This window comes from Spermophilus citellus (assembly GCF_964194105.1).
Source record: "Spermophilus citellus genome assembly, chromosome: 5".
In the NCBI taxonomy this organism is placed as follows: domain Eukaryota; kingdom Metazoa; phylum Chordata; class Mammalia; order Rodentia; family Sciuridae; genus Spermophilus; species Spermophilus citellus.
Window position 1 is genome coordinate 165,119,997 of NC_138186.1, and position 22,272 is coordinate 165,142,268.

Here is a 22,272-nt window from a genome sequence, read left to right on the forward strand (position 1 = left end):
TCTTGTTATATCTCTGTGGTATAATTTGAGATCAGGCATTATGAGGACTCCTGCACAACTTTTCTAATTCAGAATTGCTTTGGCTATTCTGGGTCTCTGATTTTTCCAAATGAATTTAAAGATTGCTTTTTCTTGTTCGGTGAAGAATGTCTTTGGTATTTTGATGGGAATTGTATTGAATCTGTATATTGATTTTGACAGTATGGTCATTCTGTCAATATTAATTCTGCCTGTACAAGAACATGGGAGGGCTTTCCATCTTCTGAGGTCCTCTTCAATTTCTTTCTTCCATGTTCTATAGTTTCCATTATAGAGATCTTTTATTCCCTTGGTTAGATTCTCAGGTTTTTTAAAATTTTGCTTTGGTTTTGAGGATGTTGTGAAGGGGATGGTTTTCCTGATTTCTTTCTGAACTGAATTGCTATTAGAGTATAGAAAAGCTATTGATTTAGGAATATCAGTCTTTTATCCTGCTACTTTGCTAAATTCATTTATCAGTTCTAGGAGTTCACTGGTACAATTTTTGGGGGTCTTCTAGATATAGGATTATGTCACTGGGAATCAGATAGTTTGACTTCTTTTCCTATCTGTATTTTTTTAAATTTCCTTCTCTTCCCTAATTATCCTGGCTAGAGTTTCAAGGACAATATTGAATAGAAGTGGTGACACCAGACATCCTTGTCTGGTTCCTGATTTTAGAGAAAATTCTGTTTTTCTCCATTCAGTATGATATTTGCTTTGGGTTTATCATGTACGGCCTTTATAATGTTGAGGTAAGATCCTATTATCCCTAGTTTCTGTGTTTTTAACATGAATGGTTGTTATCAAAGACCTTTTCTGTGTCTATGATCATGTTTCTTGTTCTTAATTCTATTTAAGTGGTGAGTAACATTTATTGAATTACATATTTTGGACCAACAACCTTGCATCCCTGGGATAAAGCCCACATGGTTATAGTGTATTCTCTTAACATGTTTTTGAATGTGATTTGTTAATATTTTATTGAGGATTTTTGCATCTATTTTTATCAGATATTAGTCTGTCGTTTTCTTTCCTAAATGTGTCTTTGTCTGGTTTGGGAATCAGGGTTATACCAGCTTCATAGAATGTATTTGGAAGTGTTCCTTCCCTTTTAATTTCAGTAAATAATTTGAGAAATAGTTTCATGAAATAGTTTGCATTCACCAACACTGACTCTGTCTATCAAATTTAGCCTTCCTCTCTAATCCACAGGCTACCCCCGTTTTTTTTTGTTTTTTTTTTTTTTCTCACCAGGGATTGAACCCAGGAGCACTTAACCACTGAGCCATATCCCAACCCTTTTTATTTTTATTTTGAAATGGGGTCTCTCTGAGTTGCTTAGGGCCTTGCTAAGTTGCTAAGGCTGGCTTTGAACTTGCAATCCTCCTTCCTCAGCCTCCTGAGCTGCTAGGATTACAGGCATGCACCACCACTCCTGGCTTCTTCCTTTTTTTCCTTTATCCAGCAGCCACATGGTTGCTGTGTTCACTGTGCTGCCACTCATGCTTTTCTGTTATATTAGCCTTTCTGATTTTGCAACACTTAAATTTTTTGTGTGTAGTTCAATATTAATTTTCAGTGAGATCCTCCAGTTACCCACCTCACTGAGAAGCCTTCTTCCTACATTTAAGCCTGCACCCTTGCTTTAGTCTGCCATCTTCCCCATCATTATTATTTAATGAGCTTTAATTAATTCTTTAATTGTGCTTTCATTTTCAGTTTGTTTTGTAATCCTGTTTCCTTTTAGAATCAAATTTTCACTCATGATTATACACTTGTTTTGTTTTGCTGTGTTATGTGGGTTAAGTGCTGTATCATTTTTTTTTCCCACTTTGGCTGGGTATGATAACATCCATCCATACCCTACTGGCCTGAGAAGTAGAAGGTGGTCTCTTCATTTTTATAAGCAGAATAAAAAATGCCTAGTAATACACTGGACATCTCTGCCAGATCTTATTTTTAAAGCATAGCTAAAACAGTTATATTAAGATTTTTAAGGAAAGGGATTTCATTCCATGACTTTAAGTTAATGAGCAGTTATTTCTATTACATTTTGTCTACCAAGACAGAACAACAAAGTGTGCCAAACATATCTTTCCCCATACCATTCCATTAATTGGCACATTACTTTTGTTAGCTACAGTTGTTTTCACGATATACTAAGACAAGTGGATAAGTCATTCATTGTATTGTTGCGTAATTAAACAATTAAATGTTGACAGGGCTTAGGGCTGAACCCAGCTTACCTCAGATGCTGGGCTCCATTTTCAGCTTTGATGATCCCACTCTACACAAGTCCATCATCTTTGCAATCTTCAGCACAGACTTACCGTTTTGACCAGCAATTCCATTCCTACTACACAGAGAGTAAAAACATCCACACAAAAACTTTGTACAAAAATGATCACAGCAGCATTATTTAAAATAGCCAAAAAAAAAGAAAAAAATGGACAGAACCTAGACATCTATCAACTAATAAAAGGACAAATGTGGCATATCATATAGATATTTGCTCAAAAAAAAAAAAGGAATACTGATAAATGTTATGTCACATAAACCTTGAAAACATTAAGCTAAGAGTAAGAAGGGAGACACATATATGATTCTGTTTGGGACTGGGACAAGTGGTGGGAAATGACGGCTGATGACAGGGATTCTTTTTAGGATGCAGAAATGTTCTGAAATTAAGAAAGTTGGCTGTACAACTCAGAATATACTAACAACCAAAGAACTGTACATTTCAAAAGGCTAATTTTGGGCGGGGGTGGGGGAGCTGTTACATGGATTGAACTCGGGGGCACTCGACCATTGAGCCACATCCCCAGTCCTATTTTGTATTTTATTTAGAGACGGTCTCACTGAGTTTTTTAGTGCTTTCCTTTTTCTGAGGCTGGCTTTGAACTTGTGATCCTTCTGTCTCAGCCTCCCGAGCTGCTGGGATTACAGGCGTACACCACCGTGTCCAGCTCAAAAGGTTATTTTTTTCTTAATGCTGTCATTCAAAAGGAAAAAGAAGTCCATCAACATGACTTCCTCTTTGTCACAGGCTGAAAGTCAATTAATACTACTTCTGAGTGAACACGAAAGGTATACTTTATTTAGCCAAAGAGCATCTGAGAATCTTGACACCGTGAGCTATTTATATAACGGCTTAGAATAGTTTATCTGTGATCAGTAATGGATTAGCCCCTTTATCCTTACCTGGGACACATTACAAGCGTAGGTTGCTACAGCCTGGGAAGAATTACTATGAGCTAGAGTTTTTATTAAAAAGGGCTTTTTCTCAGCAATATGAAAATGGAAACAAGGAACTGATAAGAGGCCTAGTGAAGTTAACACCCTGATGTTAGACAAGATTGAACTGGAAGTTAAAAACTAAAATTAGTTTCCAAAACTGACATTTTAAAAAATTTATAGCACAGATATCCAGAACAAAACGTCATGTTCTACTTCATTCTTCTCTCCACTTTAGGTACTCCCCTCATAGCATTTGTATGGTAAGCTGAGCTATCCACAGATCTTCCTTCAGAACCCGCCAGGGCTCCTAGGTGAGCCAGGACAGTCACAGATGAAACAGCCCTCTCCAGCCACAGCAGTGTTACTCCCAGTCACTAGGCCCAGCACTGTGACCCACAAAGTGGCACAAGAGGGCTTTAAGTCAGAGGATCCCAACCTTGCTGCTGCTCCTGTGAGTGCCACTTCTGTGTAGAGCCTTCCAGTACTTGAGTGGACAGCTGCATTCTGATGTCTGCACCACACTCCAGACCATGCTGCTGCCATCATGACAATGTCTGCATGATTGCTTAGAGCTTAAAAAGAACAGCAGCTTTCTTGAACTGTGTTCGCATAAAAAATGGAGCATGACAGCTGTTACTTTTCAAGGTCTTTGGCTAAAGTTTCGCGGATGAACTGCAAAGTGCGTTGGTACAAAAAGGCTTCCTTTTTCTTTGGCTTACAAATGTTCAAATGGTTAACGTCCACAGGAATTAGCTCTCCAATGCCTAAATCTGAAGAAAACAAAATGTCAATAAACAAAAGCTTCCCCCTTATCAAATCGGAAAGAGGTCAATGGTTTGGTTGTGACTAAGGGCCCAATATATAAAGGAGCTTGGAGTCTGAAAGCAACTAAACCACCTTTGACTCATCACATTTGAAAACAGATCTTCTAATTTAATGGTTTCCATGGAGTCTTCACATGTGTGCTGGCCTCCTTCCTAATTTAACAGCCAGGAGAGCCCAAGTACCAGCATGATGCAAACCTTCCTACTCCTATAGGTTATTATTAAATAATAACACATATTGACATAACCCCCACAATGAGCTCCTTTGTCCTAGGGAAAAGAATGCCTATCTTGCACAGGACCCACTCTATCCCTGTGATCACTCCATTAGTAGGGTAGTTTAGGCTTGACTATGAGAGACCTGGAAAAGCTTCTGATATTTCAGTCTGACAATGTCCACCTGGATGGAAGTAATGTGAGACACCAGTGCAGCCACTGAGGGGAGAAATGCAAGTGGCAGGAGGGAGAACAAGCCTTCTGGTGATATGGCAAAAGGGGGCAGCAGAAGTGTGACATAGCTTGACACCAGAAGCAGCTGGTCTGTGGTAGCTTTGCTTTTGCTTCCAACTTCCAAAGTTGTTCTTTAAGACATCTGGTAGTCTTTGACCTCTTTAAATAACTAAAGAATAACCCCTCATCCTGTGGCATATTATTTTGACATAAAAAAGTATTGCTATAAAGTATTAAATATTTTTCGTTTTACTTAGTATATAATGAGGTAAAGATAGAACTCATTATATACACTGAGAAATCATCTGGCAAGCATACCAGGTGCACACTGTCCCTAGCCACAAAGTGCTCATGACATGGCTGAGTACTGCCAGGGCAGCACCCAAGCCACCCTCAGAAGTGATCAAGAAAGGTTCCAAGTTGACAAGCAAGCCTAGGAAGTGGCCCCAGAGGGGGGACAGCATTCAGGGAGTGAGATAAATGGAGGATCTATGATGCAGAGTAATGGGTAAGATCTGAGCTCTACCCTCTAGGACCCAATAAGACATCATAAAACACAATAGTAGCAGGTATTAGGCATTTCCCTCCCCGCTAGGATCATGAAGAAACAGTAGTTTAATACTATCTTTTTCTGATGGACTATTTCCTGTTTCAATATTCCCCACATACTAAAGCTTTCACCCTGTAAACCCTATATATATTTTTAAGGTTTCTACATTCAGCTATCCATCGGTTGAATAAATACCCCCTTTTAATCTAGCTGATGGAAAACCCTGGTATTATTTTATATATATATATATATTTTTAGTTGCAGATGGACAAAATACCTTTATTTTATTTATATTTACTTATTTTTATGTGGTGCTGAGGATCGAACCCAGTGCCTCATACATGTGAGGCAAGCGCTCTGCCACTGAGCCACAACCCCAGCCCCTGGTATTCTTATATCTTAATGCCATACAATTCTGTGGATGCCTAATTTAGAGTTAACACAATTACCCTTTGTCAACTCATCAGTTAAATAAAGGGGGGGGGTGGGAATGTTAAAGCTATATGTTTGCAAAAAAATTTTAATCCATGGCTAAAAAGAACACTAGAATTAGATTCTAGATCTTTATAAATCCATCTCCTAAAACTGAGAATACAGATGTCAAAAATGATATTTTCAATGAAATGCTGGCACCACCACCAAGGCATCTAATAGAAAGTTTCAAAAAGAGTAAATGAATACCTGCTGATTCCACGGGTACCACATGGAGTTTAATCATGCTACCAATATAGGTTGGTTGTGTTTCTACAAAACTTAGCACCTGGAAGCTTTTGTCTTTAGCAAACTCCAGAAAGTCATCCTGTAGTGTTTTAAGTGCAGGAGAATCTGTAGAATTATAAAGAACAAGATTGTGACAAGTTCTGTTCACCCAATTCAGAATACAATAATCTTTCTAATTCAGATAGGGTGTCAGGATTCTGATCCTACACACGTTTATTTTTTCTCCTGGAAAGAAGCCAGTAAAATTCAAAGGCTAAAGCCCCCTAAGAACAGAGAGGACAACCATCAAAGGAAGATTCAACACATTACTGGCTGACAGGAAGCAGTAGTAGCTAGGGCAGTTTGGTGCATGGGACAGTCCAGGGCCCCCAGGGTGATGGCTGGCACCCCACCCCACTAATGCACAGCCCCCCAGTAACAAAGCCTGCCTGATTTAGCCTGTCTCAGCCCCTTGTCCTCAAACATGAGAGGGCAGCTAAGAAGTACCAGATATTAGAAGCCTACAACCTCAAAGACACAGAACAGATAAGCAGACAGGAAAGCTAACCACAGGAAGAAAAAAACAAAATGGAGTCAAATGGAAAACAAGAATGTTGAAGAACACTCTAAAAATAATGAAACCAGGGCTGGGATTATAGCTTAGTGGTAGAGCGCTTGCCTAGCACATGTGAGGCGCTGGGTTCGATCTTCAGAACCACGTAAAAATAAATAAATAAAGGTACTGTATCCATCTACAACTAAAAATATATATATATAAAAAATAAAGATATTGGGCTGGGGATGTGGCTCAAGCGGTAGCGCGCTCGCCTGGTATGCGTGCGGCTCAGGTTCAATCCTCAGCACCACATACCAACAAAGATGTTGTGTCTGCCGAAAACTAAAAAATAAATTTAAAAAATTCTCTCTCTCTAAAAAAAATTTTAAAAATAAATAAATAAAGATATTGTGTCCATCTACAACTAAAAAAAATATATTAAAAAGAAATAATGGAATCATAAAGCAAGAGGATAATACAAATAAAGAACTGGAGAACAAGAACAAACTTATTCTTTTAAAAGTTTGACTTCAAAAAAGTAAAATTTTAGGGTCTGGGGTTGTGGCTCAGTGATAGAGTGCTTGCACTGTGAGGCACTGAGTTCGATCATCAGCACCACATAAAAAAATAAATAAACAAAATAAAGGTATTGTGTCCATCTACAACTAAAAAATTAAAAAAAAAATAATGTCCTGTGTGTGACTCTGGCACAGAGAAGCATCAACAAAGGAGGGAGATCAAGGGAAGACTCCAAAATCAGCAAGGAAGCAACAGGATCCCCAAAGAGCAGGAATAAAAAAGACAACAACAAAGGAAATTGCAAACTCTACCTCCCTGAAGCGGGGATATCCCCACACAGCGGGGAAAGGTAAGTGGGAAAGTCCAGCAGTCCTTCAACCCAGGGCTTTATGCATGCGAGGCAAGCACTCTACCAACTGAGCTATATCCTCAGCCCAAAATTGTTCTTTTTGCATTTAATCTTTTTAAAGATGTTTTTGGACCTTTAATTAATTAATTTATATGTGGTGCTGAGAATTGAATCCAGTGTCTCACTAGGTTAGCTAGCACTCTATCACTGAGCCACCACCCCAGTCTCCAGAACTCCTAATTGCAGAATTCTACAGTCTTGAAATTAAAGCTGGTCCATGAGTAATTGTTCTGCTCCAGTGAAGGAACCCACTTTGGGCTTCCCCAACCCATGAACCCAAGCTACTACTATAGCTACAGCTAGATGCCATCTTGCCTTAGGGGCAAAGCGTGGGGCCAGTGCATGCTTTACTAGGCAGAAAACAGTCCCCTCAGTGTCTTGTAGCATCAGGTCCAGCATCTCTCATAGCTACAAGCCCAAGTCCCATCCACACTTTCCTTACAGGAACTACAGAAGATCTCTTCCCCAGCCCAAAGCTTTGAGGCTGCAGCTGCTGGTACAAAGTCCCAGCTTCCAGAGGACAGGCTCCACAAAACTGCATCCCACAACTCTAGTAACACACTACCAGCACCTACAATCCCCAGCATCACTTACACTGAACCCAGCAATAACTAAGGAAGGTCTTCCTAGCTGATGCTTGTGGAAATGTGATCACTGGTGCGAAAAAGCACTGGCATCACCCAGGTTTATCTCTGGGGAACAGGGGGAAGGTCTTTTTCATATTCTGCAGTTCTAGGACTGTGGCTAATGCTACAAGCCTCATTCCCACCAGAGTTTGCCCTGCCTGATCTAGAGACATTCCTATCCATATCATTCTAGGACCACAGATTCCAAAGCCATAGCCCTAGCACCACCTGTGCTTAGCTCACAGGACCTAGCAAAGATCTCCTCCATGTCCAACTTAAAGAATGTGGATTATAGCACCACAGGCCAAATGTTACATACACATGCCCTGGGTGACTTAGGAAAGGTCTCCTCCACAAACCACAGATGTAGGACCATAGTTGCTAGTGCCAAAATCCCTGGTTACACTTGTGCTTGTCCCCTCAGACCTGGAGAAAATATCATCTGGGTTCACAGCTCCATAAAAGCAGCTAATAGTGCTACAAACCTCAGCACCCAATCATAATTGCTCCTGGGGCCTGATCTTTTGGATTAACCCAGTCAGACAAAAGGAAAGGAAAGGAAGGAAGAAAAAGAACAATGCACAAGACCTAAAAGAATTATGGGACACTATTAAGTGAACAAACATTTGCATTATGAGAATTCTAGAAGTTAAAGGAAAAAGGAAAGGCATTGAAAATCCATGTCATGAAATGGCCCCAAACTTTCCAAATCTTCAAAGAGATATCAACATCCAGATACTAGAAGCTCAAAGGACCCCTCCTAGATGCATATAAAATAGATCTTCACCAAGGCATATTATAGTTAAAATGTCAAAAATACAAGACAAGAATCCCCAAAACAACAGTACAATGTCAAATCACATTTAAGAGAATACTCATTAGATTTACAGGAGATTTCTCAGCAGAACCTTAAGGCAGCAAAAGAATAGAATGATATTCAAAATACTAAAATTAAAAAAACCTGCCAATCAAGAATACTTCACCCAGCAAAAATCATGCTTCAAAATTGAAGTCAAAAATGAAGTATTTTCCAAATAACAGAAACAGAGAATTTATCACCACTAGACCAGCTCTATAAGAAATAACTTAAGGGAATCCCATAACCACCAGCAATGAAGACAAAAGAATATACAGAATTTACTAGAAGAACAAAGATATAAAAGAAAAAGAGAATAGATTCAAACCTTTGCATGAAATAAAGCTACCAAATCACAAAAATAAATAAGCATGGTAAGAAAGAAAAAATGTATACAAAAGAAACAATACAGTTACCAAAATGGCAGGAGGAAGTTTGTACCTATCAATAATAACACTGAATATAAATGAATTAAATTCACCAATAAAAAGATAGTGAATGAATAAAAATTTTTTAAAATGATGCAACTATATGCTGCCTACAAAAACTTACTTCATGCAGACTAAAAGTAAAGTGTTTAAGATGTATTATGCAAATAGAAACTAAAAAAAGCTGGAATAGCTATACTCAGACAAAGCAGACTTTATAAAGAGACAAAGTTACATATTGAAAAAGGATCAGTTCAGCAAGAAGATGTAACAATTATAAATATATAAGAACCCAACATGGACCACCAAATATATAAAGCAAATATGATTAGATCTATGGGGAGAGAAAATATCAACACATCAAAATTTACGGGATACAGCAAAAACAGCAGTACTGAGAGGGAAGTTTATAGCAGTTAATATGCATCCATTGTTAAAAATTAGATCTCAACCTAATAATGCATCCCAAGGACTTAGAAAAGCAAGAACAAATTAAATCCCATATCAATGAAAGAAATAATATCAGAGCACAAATAAAATCAAAACTAAAAAAAACCAAAAAATGATTGTTTTTTACTTTAGCTAGACTAATCAAGAAAGAATGAGAGATGACCCAAATAAAATCAGAGATTAAAAAAAAAGATGCATTGCAAATGATACCACAAAAATATAAAGGATCATAATAAACTACTATGAATAATTATATGCTAAAAATTTATAAAACTTAAAAGAAATGGATAAATTCATAAACCCATACAACCTACCAAAACTGAATCAAAAAGAAATAGAAGAGCCAAACCAACTGAAAATGAGTAATGAGATTGAAGCAGTAATTTAAAATTTCTCATCTAAAAAGAGTCCACAGCCTGATGACTTTACTGCTGAATTCTACGAAATATTTAAAGAAAAACAAATTTCAGTTCTTAAACTATTTCAAAAAACTGAAATGGAAGGCACTCTACCAAACTCTTTATATGAAGTTAGCATTACTCAGACAAGATAACTGTCAGCTTTCCATCACTGTGACAAAACACCTAAGGATATCAACTTAGAGAAAGAAAGATATATTTCAGTATATAGTATATGCAGTATCAAGCCTTTACCTTTACCGTTGGGGATCAAGCCTTTAACACATAAGCTTTTGAAAGACATTTCAGATTGAAACCATAATGGATAAAACAATAACAACAAAAAAAAGAAAACTATAAACCCATGTCCTTGAAGAACATAGATGTAAAAATTCTCAATAAAATACCAGCAAACCAAATTTGAAAGTATAACAAAAAGATCATATACCCTGATCAAGTGGGGTTCATCCCAGTAATTCACGGATGTTTCCACATATGAAAATCAATAAATATAATGCATCAACCGATCAAAGGACAAAAATCACACGATATTTCACAGATACTAAAAAAACATAAGATTCAATATCCCTTCATGATAAAAACTCACAAAAAATTAAGTATAGAAGGAACATACCTCAAAATACTAAAGGCTATATATGAAAAATCTATAGTCAATGTCATTCTAAACAGGGAAAACTGACAAGATACCTTCCAAGATCTAGTACAAAACAAGGGTGTCCACTTTCACCATGGTTATTTAACAGTTCTGGAAGTCTTAGCAAGAGCAATTAGACAAGAATAGGAAATAAAGAGAATCCAAAATAGGAAGAAAAATTTTCATGTATTTATACATAGAAAAACCTAAATTATCTGTCAAAAGGCTGTTAAAACTTATAAAGAAATTCAGTAAAATTGCAGGCTACAACACACAAAAAACCCCAGCATTTTTATAAACTAATAATGAACCTGCTGAAAAAGAAATTAAGAAAGCAATTCCATTCACAATAGCTACAAAAAATAAAATATTTAGAAATAAATTTAACCAAAGAAGTGAAAGATTTCTAAAATGAAAATTATAAAACACTGAAAAATTATAGAGGACTCACACAAAAAATCAAAAATATACCACATTCATTTTTGGAAATACTAATATTACTAAAATGACCATATGACACAAAGCAATCTACAGATGAAATGTAATTACCATCAAAATACCAGTAACTTTCTTCACAAAAATTAGAAAAAACAATCCTAAAAGTCCTATGGAAACATGAAAGACCCAAAATAGTCAAAGCAATTCTAAAACAAAACAAAACAAAACAAAAAAAGCTGAAGCATCACAATACCTAACTTCAAAAACATACCACAAAGTTATAGTAACCAAAACAGCATGGTACTGGCATAAAGACAGACACGTAGATGCATGGATCCAAATAAAGAACCCAGAAATTAATCCATGTCCTTATGCTGCCAAAAACACACCCTGGAGAAGACAGTCTCTTCAGTAAATGGTGCTGGAAAAATTGGCTATTCACATAACAGAATGAAACTAGGTCCCTTTCTGTCACCATACACAAAAATCAACTCAAAATGGATCAAAGACCTAAATGTGAAATCTGAAACTATGAAATGAGTACAAGAAATGGGAAACCCTTCAAGACTTCCATATGACTTTAAGGGTTGTTCTTTCTAATTTCTATGAAGAAAGTCATAGGCAATGATTTTTTAGGTAGAACCCCAAAGGCATAGGCAACAAAAGTAAAAAAAGACAAATGGGAGTATATCAAACCAAGAAACTCAGCAAAGGAAACAATCAACAGACTTCAGAGGCAACCTACAGAATAGGAGGAAATATTTGAAAACTATTAACTCAACAAAGGATTAATATCCAGAATATGTAAGGAACTTAAAAGCTGAACACCAAGAAACAAAACCATTTTAAAAATAAGCTAAAAGACCTACATAGACACTTGTCAAAAGAGGACATACTAATGGCCAACAGACCATATGAAAAATGCTCAACTTCAATGATCATCAGGGAAACAGATCAAGGCACTGTGAGAAGTGGCCCACAGCCTGAAATCCCAGCACTTGGGAGTCTGAGGCAGGAAGTTCGTGAGTTCAAAGCTAGCTTCAGCAAAAGCGAGGCACTAAGCAACTCAGTGTGACCCTGTCTCTAAATAAAATACAAAATACGGCTGGGGATGTGGCCCAGTGGTCTAGTGCCCCTGAGTTCAATCCCTGGTAAACACCCCACACACACATACCACTGCCGCCCAAAAAAAAAAAAAAAAAAAAAAAAAAAAAAAAAGCACAGTGAGAGAGCACCTCACTCCAGCCAGAATGGCCATCACCAAACCTGTAATCCCAGCAGCTCAGGAGGCTGAGGCAGGAGGATCATGAGTTCAAAGCCAATATCAGCAAAAGTGAGGCTCTAAGCAACTCAGTGAGACCCTGTCTCTAAATAAGATACAAAATAGGGCTGGGGATGTGGTTCAGTGGCCAAGTGCCCCTGAGATCAATCCCTGATACAAAAAAAAAAAAAAAGTGCTTATTAATCAAAACAAATAGAGCGCTTTATAATCCATATGTAAAAATCCCAAAAGTTCATTTATACTTTAACAGTTGATGATATTCCAAATTCATGGGGAAAAGCAATTTACTAATAATTTGGAATAATACTTAAAGCAAAGCATTATATAATTTTTCTAATTTAAGTACTTATAATAATATTAAATTTATGGCTACATTTGAGTAAATAATGGCATAAGAACAAAAAGAGAAGGTATAAAAGAAAAATCAAGTCCAAGCTAAAATTTTCCATCGACAGCCTAAAGACAATATATACAAACAATCAAATGAGATAATACAGTCAACGAAGAAACTTTTTTTTTTCCTTCCTCCTGTATCATGTTAATACAATCCCAAGTTCCTGCTCAACAGAAAGCATTACCCTTGCTGAGTTCTTTGACTTCCAAAGAGGGAAAGAGAAGATAGCGAATATTAACAGAATATTCAGCCAAATGTGATCCATGATGAGGAACACTGTAAAAAATTATTCCTCTGGTATTGCTTATAATAGGACTCATCTCTGGCTTCTGAGAGGCTTCCAACAGCATCTTTTTGACAAGAAGACCTGGCCACAGAGAAGAAAGAAAAAAATAAGTGTAAGCTATTTTCCTTCCCTCTGTTATTCTTTAAAAAAAGAAGAAGGGGAGGCAGAACAAATACAGAAAGAGAGGTGTATTCTTTTAAAAAAGAAAGTTTGAACAATTTTCTATAGTACAAGAAACAGGGCCTTAAATACCTTAAATATTAATACTCCTGATTCTCTAGAATTTGTAGTACAGACTACAAATAGGTAAGAGCCTACTTTGCAGGACAGATCCTCCCATCACAGGATCCGCTGTCCCACAGGAGGGTGGGTGAGGCACTGTCTGAGCTGGGCACCCACTGCTGCACAACTGGCCTCCCTTCTGCTAGGGCAGCCTACACCCAGGAAGATACTAATACACAGTCATGGTCCCACCGAGCTTGGGAAAAGCTGCTGTGGGATCTCAAAGCTGGTGGCAGTGGGTCTCTGAGGGACACCAAAGGCTATCTGGACCTCTCTCTCAGCAAAAAGGCCCAGCTCAGGATCAGCTATTTTGAGCATTTCATCAGATAAACTAGGTCAGGGGTTGCAGAAAGCTCCTCTCTGAAAGGCAGATGATGAAAACTGAGAGCTGGATGGGGGATAGTGGGTGGGAGGAGGTGCACATGTGACTAGAGAAGCAGCACTAGGCCCCAAAGCACAGCTGCAGGGACACAGGGGCCAGGAGCACACCTCTGAACATTAAAGCAACGATGGAGTCCGTAATGGTGAGGAAGCGCAGGGAAGAAGAAGGGGAGTCCCTGGGAAGCCAGGAAAGCTAGCTATGTAAGCCCAACTTGTCAGCATCCCTGGGTGTAATGTTTACTTACTCCCAAGACATGGAAGTTTCAGGTAGTTACCCCCATGCCCTCTTGTATGTTTTGTTACTAGTTGCCACCTTCTGGGAAAACGAATAGCATGGAAGGAGAGTGCTAATTTTAAAACTCCAAGCCATAGCCAAAGACATTAACCTGGGGAGAAAGGGGCCACTGGTAAGTACAGCAGAGAGATACAGGAATTTAGCCTAGCTGCAATGGTGACAACCTCACAATGGTCACTCTGTGAAGATGAAATCATCCTTACCTCCCATGCTATGTGAAATCCAAATCATTGGCCTATCCCCAACACCAGCAGCTCTGAGCTTCGAAAGGAGTTCGTTGCTTCTGAATGCAATGGTCTTTCTGAACAAAACGAAAACAGGAGGCATGACAGGAGGCCTCTATCCCCTGAATCTTGCTATCTAATTTTTAAGCTGAGAACTTTTGTCTGTTGAATGAATGCTACATGCTACTGCCCTGAAGAGTGAGGAATACTTCTCTCTCTCTGCTCCACTTCTGATATTGCTTACTTTCTTCTTCAAACTTATTAGCATAATTAGGATTATTTAAGCCCAGAGAGGTCATTCATACACTAGGTGAACATCACTTTAAGCATCTAATTTTTCCAGGTCAAACCTGGCTGCCCCCAGCACTTAGGATATGTGTCCCTTCCCATTCCATAGCCCAATAATGAAAGTGTCCCTAGAGATTTGGTTCTCTTTTCTGAGTTTCAATTCTACTTGTATTTATGCCACAAATTGAAGCTTTCAAGCTAGGCATGGTAGTTCATGCCTATAATTCCAGTGATTGGGGAAGCTGAGGCAGAAGGACTGCAAGTTCAAGCTAGCCTTGGCAACTTAGCAAGACCCTATCTCAAAATAAAAAATAAGAAGGACTGAAGATGTAGCCTGGTGGTAGAACCACCTCTGAGTTCAATCCCCAGTATCGCTCCCCAATTTTTTTCCTTTAAATATTAAGTTTTCATCATTTTAATTATTTAGAAATGCTAGGAAACTGTTTCAGAGAATTCAAAATAAGTAATGTTTAAACAAAAAGATAACTTCAAAACTATCCAGTCTGATAGTTTCTTATCTGTAGACACCTTTATTCAAAGCAAAGGTTCCCCCAGAGCCCCTCCAGGGAAAACAGGAGGGAAACCTGGGTCCTGCTCACTTGCCTCCCTCCCTTCTTGGGCACTTACATGGGGTCCATTCACAAAGCACAGTTTGATAACACTGGTTAGACCGCTCTCTCAATCTGTAAACAAAGCTTCCCAGACATGCTAAGTGACTTGCCTGAGAAAGCACAGCATATCAAAGGTAGGATCAGGCTACAATCCAGGTCCCATAACCCAGGAACCTAGTGCTCCTTCCTATGAACTCAACTGGCCTATGGGGCATAAATGGTACACAGGAGCCAAAATGGCTCACATCTTTTTCTGTGCTTCCTCTAGCTGGTATAATTGTGAACACAAAGCAAAAGAATATCACTTTTACTTCTAAAAGGAATGGAGGGGGGCTGGCGATGTGGCCCAAGCGGTAGCGCGCTCGCCTAGCGTGCGTGCCGCCCGGGTTCGATCCTCAGCACCACATACAAACGAAGATGTTGTGTCTGCCGAGAACTAAGAATAAATAAATGTTAAAATTCTCTCTCTCTGTCCCCCTCTCTCTCACTCTCTCTTTAAAAAATAAAAAAATAAATGGAATGGAGGTTTTGCTATGGAATCCACCATGGTCCTTCACTATTGTACAAGTTGTAAATGAACCAGGTTAGGAGCCCAACATTGATAATACACCTTAGCCTTCTACTTTACTGTTTGTTTATAGATAATTCCTTCCAAAAGAAAAGAAAAAGGTTAGTTTTCATAAGAAAATCCTGGTTAGGCATGTGGTAGAGCACATAGGTTTAATCTCCAGCACCACAAAAAAAAAAAAAAAAAAAAAAAGAAAAAGAAAAGAAAAAGAAAAAAAAGGAAAGAAAGAAAAAAGAGAAAAAATCCTGCCCTGCTGTGTCATCAAAAGAAAAATCACTTCCCATCCCAAAGGACCCACTTGTAGCCTGAGCCCTTCCCCACCCTTCCAGTCTAAACGTCCCCCACGAAGTTACCTTTCTGCAGGGCACCCAGCTCTCCAGTCACTGAGGGTGGTGTCATACTCCACAGATATAATTCGGAGAGCAGGACAGTCTCTTGCCAACCACGTCTAAGTAAACAGAAAGGTACATAAGAAAATGCCTGCATTTCCAACACTCGGTTACTTCCTAGCAATTGAAATTTATCATTAGAGGACTCTCACAATGGAGTAATTAAAGATGACATTTGAATAAAGTTTGAAGGTGACTATCTTTATCTTTTATATCTCTGGTCACAAAATGGTATCCATATTTATAGTATAAGGCCAATGAAGGGCGCTGTTGCAGATTATGCTCAATTTAAATCTGCTACAGCCAAAAGCTAGGCTTGTTTTTGAAGTCTAGATCCAACTGGCTTTCAAAAGGATTTAGTAGAAAGACTGTATAGCCCAACGGTGAGCATTTGGACCTAAGAATTCAAAAATACAAATGATAGTCACTGGAGATCCTGGATTGATGGTCATCTCCAGACTTCAGTGTCATCAGAGAGAGCAAAACATTCTTTCTACTTGCTAAGTGAGTGAGAAGCAGTGGAGCAAAGCCCTGGAAATGACCCACACATACATGGAGATCATTCCTAGTGGAACTGAGGCTCTTTGGAAGGAATAATATCAAAGAAATGCAAAATAGAGTTACTTACTATTTCTAGTTTTATAATTATTAAGATAAAAAAATTGGCTACTACAAATACAATTATGGTTTTATTAATTTTCATATTATGCTTCAGTGAAATTGAATTATTTTGTTCTTGCCTGTATTTTATGTATGGAATATTCCTTCAGAGCCTCAGACTGCATCCTAAACAGAAATTACACAACTTAGGTCACAAGTCCAGCTGTTAATGTAATAGTCTACAGGTATCCTTAAGGGAAAGAAGATCTGCATGGGAAAAATATCCCAATAAAAAGAGAAAAGGAGGGCTGGAATTGCAGGTCAGTGGTAGAGCGCTCGCCTTGCATGTGGAAGGCACTGGGTTCAATCCTTAGCACCACATAAAAATAAAGGTATTGTGTCCATCTACAACTAAAATATATATATGTGTATATGTATGTATGTATGTATGTATGTGTATGTGTACATAGAGAGAGAGAGAGAGAGAGAGAGAGAAAAGGAAACCAGTCACACCAATGTGGAAACAGAGCATGCTTTAGTGTGGGGACAGAGCTGCGACTTCTTTACCTTGGGCCAGCATGTGGTGTACCTGTCTTCATCTTCCAAAGCCTTTTCAATCAGAATCCGTTCACTGTCCTGCTGGCGCCAGGTCTTGAATGCTGCTCCCATAAGGCCATGAATAAAAAGGACATCAGCTTTAATGGGCTGACTAAGAGGGGAGAGAGTTAAAAAAAAAAAAAAAGCAGAATAAATGTATTATTGCTATGGTAAGAAATGACACAGCATTCTCTGTGGATGGTGCTTCAACAGCTTCACATGACATAAAATAAATTTTCATTATATCAAGTTTTATAAGTACAGAGTTGCTGAGGAATGAATCCTAGGAGTTTTGGCAAAAACAGAGAATATGCTGTCTTATAAATCATATTTATGGGGGCTGGGGACGTGGCTCAAGTGGTAGCGCACTCGCCTAGCATGCATGAGGCACTGGGTTCAATTCTCAGCACCACATAAAAATAAAATAAAGATTGAAAAAATGTATTACATTTTTAAAAATAATAATAATAAATAAATAAATTACATTTATAAGTCATGAGCTGGGGTTGCGGCTCAGTGGTAGACCACTTGCTTAGCTTGCATGAGGCACTGGGTTTGATACCTGGCACCACATAAAACAAATAATAATAATAAATAAATAAAATAAAGATATTGTGTCCATCTATAACCAAAAAAAATTTTTTTAAGTATACATTAAAGAGATTTCAAAATTTTATAAAGGAAAATAAATAAATGTTATCAGAAGGAGAGCAAAGATATTTTCTTTGGCTATATTAAAATATTAAAATTATAGATGGTATGTTAGTTGAAAAATATTTATAGTACATACACAATTATATAACATATACACAAAATATATTATCATGTTATCTGCAAATTGGAATTAACCTGGCAATCCATTTTTTAAATTTAAAAATTTGGAGCTATTTTCTGAGTTTTTTTTTTTCAAAGCACCCTATGAAAATCCAAGACATGTACTTTTTTCATTGCAATCCTTTCTATACTTATTGTCTCAGCAAGGATATAATGGGCAATAGTGACCAGCAATAACTTAAGGAATACAAGGAGTCAAATTTATTATGACTTACTCTTTCCACACATGTTTTGATACCTAGCACAAACTTTCTCCAGACCCTGGAATTCCAGGCCCAGATTCTCCAATAACGTCTAATGTCCTTCCTATTCAGACTGACTTCTCCAATTCAAATCAGTTATTAACTCATATCTAAATGAAAATGGCTTGAAATGACATTCCAAAGTGTAAGTGCCACACATTCTAACAGGTGAACACCTCACTGAAGGTAAGCCCTTTGTGAAAATAATAGTTTTTGTGCTTTTAGACAACCTTCAACTCCTCTGAGGTTATTATGAACAAACAGCTTTAGTAACTGTAGTATTTGACTTACTTATAAAGTATTTAACTTATCTAAATTATGTAGAATTTAAAATTTAAGCCCTCTGACTTTATGTTACCAAAGGGGATAAAGCAACTGTTCTGCTTGCTCACCTCGTCCGGTACTGGGGATGGAGCACGTACACGCCATCCTGGTATCTCTCTTGTACAGTTTCTCTGTCTAGGTTAGCCAGAGTTCTGGCAGCGTGTGAGGACTCCATAATGTGGGGAGATTTCAAGGCTTCTGCCATTATGGAAACCCAGCCTGGTGAAAAGAACAGACCTCCTAAATACTGAGGCAAGTCCATCTCAGACTGGAAGGAGAGGTCTCCACCCTGGTATCCATCCCAACCACTCCAGCTCCATTCTGCCCTAAGAGCCTCTGAGTCCACAGACAACCCCAACCACAGATCCTTTGAGGGATTTAAAAGAAGGAACGAGAGATGCGATAGCCATTTTTTCTGTGTAGAAAATTGCAACAAATGATGATTACGAAAAGGGGACAAAATACCATGGTGTTTTTTCTTTTAGTAAGAATTACTAAAATTCAGTTGGTAAATATTACTTATTTCATTGTCATCAGCAACAATATTAACAGGTTTTCATACAACTAGGAAACTATTAATGAATTTGTTATGTAAATCTTGTAAAATCTAGAGTTTGGAAGAAAAACTGATTTTTTAAAAGGAGGCAAAACAGAATCAGGACATGGTGACACATGCCTGTAATCCAAGCAACTCATGAGATGGAGGCAGGAGGACCCCAAGTTCAAGTCTAGCCTGGAAAATTAAGCAACACCTTTCCTCAAAATAAAAAATAAAAATGGCTGGGGATGTACTTCAGTACAGAATACTCTTGGGTTGAAACCGTAGTACCACACACACACACACACACACACACACAGAGGCAAACAGAAAAGGCATGGACAGCAAGCACTCTGTACACCATGACTACATTTAGTTTTTTTGTTTGTTTGTTTGTTTTATTTTTAACTCCATAGGGGCTGTGAGTGTAGCTCAGAGATAGAGTATTTTTTCTGCCTAGCATTACTGAGGACCTTGGTTCCAACCCCAGCACCACCAAAAAATTAAAAAATAAACCTTCATGTACATGTATACACACACATACACACAAAAACATACGAAGATCTGCAAAGATACAGTATACCAAAGTCATGAACAGTAGTAACCTCTTAGAAGAGAGGTGGAGTAAAAGAAGGCTGTGTGCAAAAGGTAGGTTTAATGTTTCTAATATATCAGTTTTCTAAGTACTGATAATGAGAACCCATTTATATATTATTTATACATGTAAGGTAAAGAAGAACATGGTCCCTGAGATCAAAAAGACTTGGGCTTAAATCTCTGCTCTTGGCTTACGTGCTGTGGAACCTCAGTCACATTACTTTGCATCGCAGAGCTGGAGGAAGGCTTTAGCTTATGTCTGTGAAATCCTGGGCCTTTGAGCAGGCCAGTGCCGCTCACTAGCTGACAATTGTTCTATTTCCTGTTCCCACTCTCCATGACAACAGTGTTGAGAATTAGTGTGATGACGGATGAGGAGAAGATGGCATTTAATAATTCAAAAGTAGTTTGAGATCCTATAAGTCTTTAACAGTATTCAAATTTATAATGTCAGAAAATTCCTCTTCAAAAATCTGCCAAAAAATTGATAACAGAATATCTGTTTTAAAATTCTATGTATAGAGACATAAGATTATATTATTGGAATGTATAAAATATGGCTTTATTTTTAATGGAGTCACAAGAATTATACAAGAAGTATGGCTCATGTCTTTTCTATGGCACTTCTCAGTCACAGTGCCAGAGACACTCTTATAAAATATCAACTGCCCCTTAGAAATTTTTTCTCGAAAATTTAGTTTTTAAACTACATAACACTGAATACATTAAATGTAAAAATAAATAAGTAAATAAATAGGGGATGTGGCTCAGTGGTAGAGTATTTGCCTAGCATATGCAAGGCCCTAGGCTCAGTGGTAGAGTATTTGCCTAGCATATGCAAGGCCCTAGGTTCAATCCCCAGCACCACCACCCCTCAAAAAAAAGAAAGAATTAAAAGGAGTATTCAATGATGAAAGTTCTGCTTTAATGCAGTTATTAAGTAACTCTCATTATTTCCCAATTCCATTTATATCCTCAAAGTAACCAAGGTTAAGACTTTGGTGGACACCCTTCTAAACTTTTCAAAAATTGCAATGATATGCCAGGCACAGTGGCCTGTAATCCCAGAAGCTTGGGAGGCTGAGGCAGGACAATTGCAAATTCAAAGCTAGCCTCAACAATTTAGCAAGGTCCTGTCTCAAAAATAAAAAAATAAAAAAGTCTGGGAATGTGGCTCAGTGATTAAATGCCCCTGGGTTCAATTCCTAGTACCCCCCCCCAAAAGCAATCATATGCCTGTAACTTATACACATACAATGTCATCCTTTGTTTGTAATGAAAGATATAAAAGTTGTATGATTTTATTCTGAAAAATGTATTAAAATGTTTTTGAGTTTTTAAAAGTGTATTTATTTGTTCTAATCAGTTATACATGATAGCAGAATGCTTTGATTCATTATACACAAATGAGGCACAATTTTTTTACTTCTCTGGTTGTACCCAGAGTAGGGTCACACCATTCATGCAATCGGACATGTACCTGGAGTAATGATGTCCATCTGAATCACCAATGTCACTCTCTCTTGATGCATTATTTTACATACATGAAATCATACTATCCCTCCTGTTCTGTGGCTGTATTGGTACTTCAGCAATGTCCTGGCATGCTCTGCACATACATAAACTTTATTCTTTGTAACTACAGCATTCAGTGTGAGTACTGTTGATTATGTAACCGTTGTTCCCAGTGGCAGACATTCAGGTTATTTTTAGTTTTTCCACACCATACAAAAAACTCCAATAAATATTCTTATACAAAATGTTTAAGAACATCCATGGGTTTTTAGACAGGAATGGGTCCAAGAAGCATTATTATTAGGCCAAATGGTATATGCATCCTTCAAATAAACTCACAAATGGGATTAAGGCCTTTAAAAAAAGGTCTTCATGCCATGTTAGACTGCCTTGCAGCCTTCCCTTTTCACCTTCTATTGTGTAAGGATGAAGCAAGAAGGCCCTCACCAGACACCAAATGCCAGCACCTTGATCTTCGACTTTCTGTCTCCAGAACCGTGAGAAATAAATTTCTGTTCTTTATAAATTTCCTAGCCTCAGGTATTCTATCATAGTAGCAGAAAATGAACTAAGACAACTATTACAAATAATAACAATTATCACAAAGTCTATTACATACTTTAGCAGAGAATGTAAATTACAGTGTCAAGAATCTCACAATAGGGCTGGGGATGTAGCTTAGTTGGTAGAGTGCTTGCCTCGCATGCACAAGGCTCTGGTTCAATCCTTAGCACCACAAAAAAAAAAAAAAAAAAATCTCACAATAGCCAGAGGCAGTGGTGCACACCTGTCATTCCAAATACTAGGGAGGCTGAGGGAGAAGGACTACAAATTTGAAACCAGTCTTAGAAATTTAGCAAAACCCTGGTTCAAAATTAAAAAAAAAAAAAAAAAAATGCTGGGTTATAG

General features: G+C 37.8%; 2 protein-coding genes across 9 annotated transcripts in view; one reads left to right on the top strand and one right to left on the bottom strand.

Annotated features, from left to right (window-relative positions):
* The window catches only part of SYNJ2 (synaptojanin 2), a 103,146-nt gene extending 99,520 nt beyond the window's left edge, over positions 1-3,626 (top strand). For 2 of the 3 annotated variants that reach the window (XR_014022154.1, XR_014022155.1), the window contains exon 29: positions 3,494-3,626. Coding sequence is in view for 1 of the 3 variants with exons in the window: in XM_081295462.1 (XP_081151588.1) it covers positions 3,494-3,508 (15 nt within the window). In the remaining 2 variants the exon portion in view is untranslated. The remainder of the gene's footprint in view (positions 1-3,493) is intronic. The other variant, XM_081295462.1, reaches the window with a different exon arrangement.
* A 252-nt stretch (positions 3,627-3,878) lies between these two features.
* SERAC1 (serine active site containing 1) overlaps positions 3,879-22,272 on the bottom strand; it is a 60,274-nt gene continuing 41,880 nt past the window's right edge. For 5 of the 6 annotated variants that reach the window (XM_081295472.1, XM_081295469.1, XM_081295471.1 and 2 more), the window contains 7 exons: positions 18,782-18,932; positions 17,284-17,425; positions 16,081-16,175; positions 14,240-14,337; positions 12,977-13,159; positions 5,764-5,907; positions 3,879-4,028 (listed from right to left, as the gene is read on the bottom strand). In XM_081295472.1, the coding sequence (XP_081151598.1) occupies positions 3,892-4,028; positions 5,764-5,907; positions 12,977-13,159; positions 14,240-14,337; positions 16,081-16,175; positions 17,284-17,425; positions 18,782-18,932 (950 nt within the window). In that variant the 3' untranslated portion in view covers positions 3,879-3,891. The remainder of the gene's footprint in view (positions 4,029-5,763; positions 5,908-12,976; positions 13,160-14,239; positions 14,338-16,080; positions 16,176-17,283; positions 17,426-18,781; positions 18,933-22,272) is intronic. The other variant, XM_081295470.1, reaches the window with a different exon arrangement.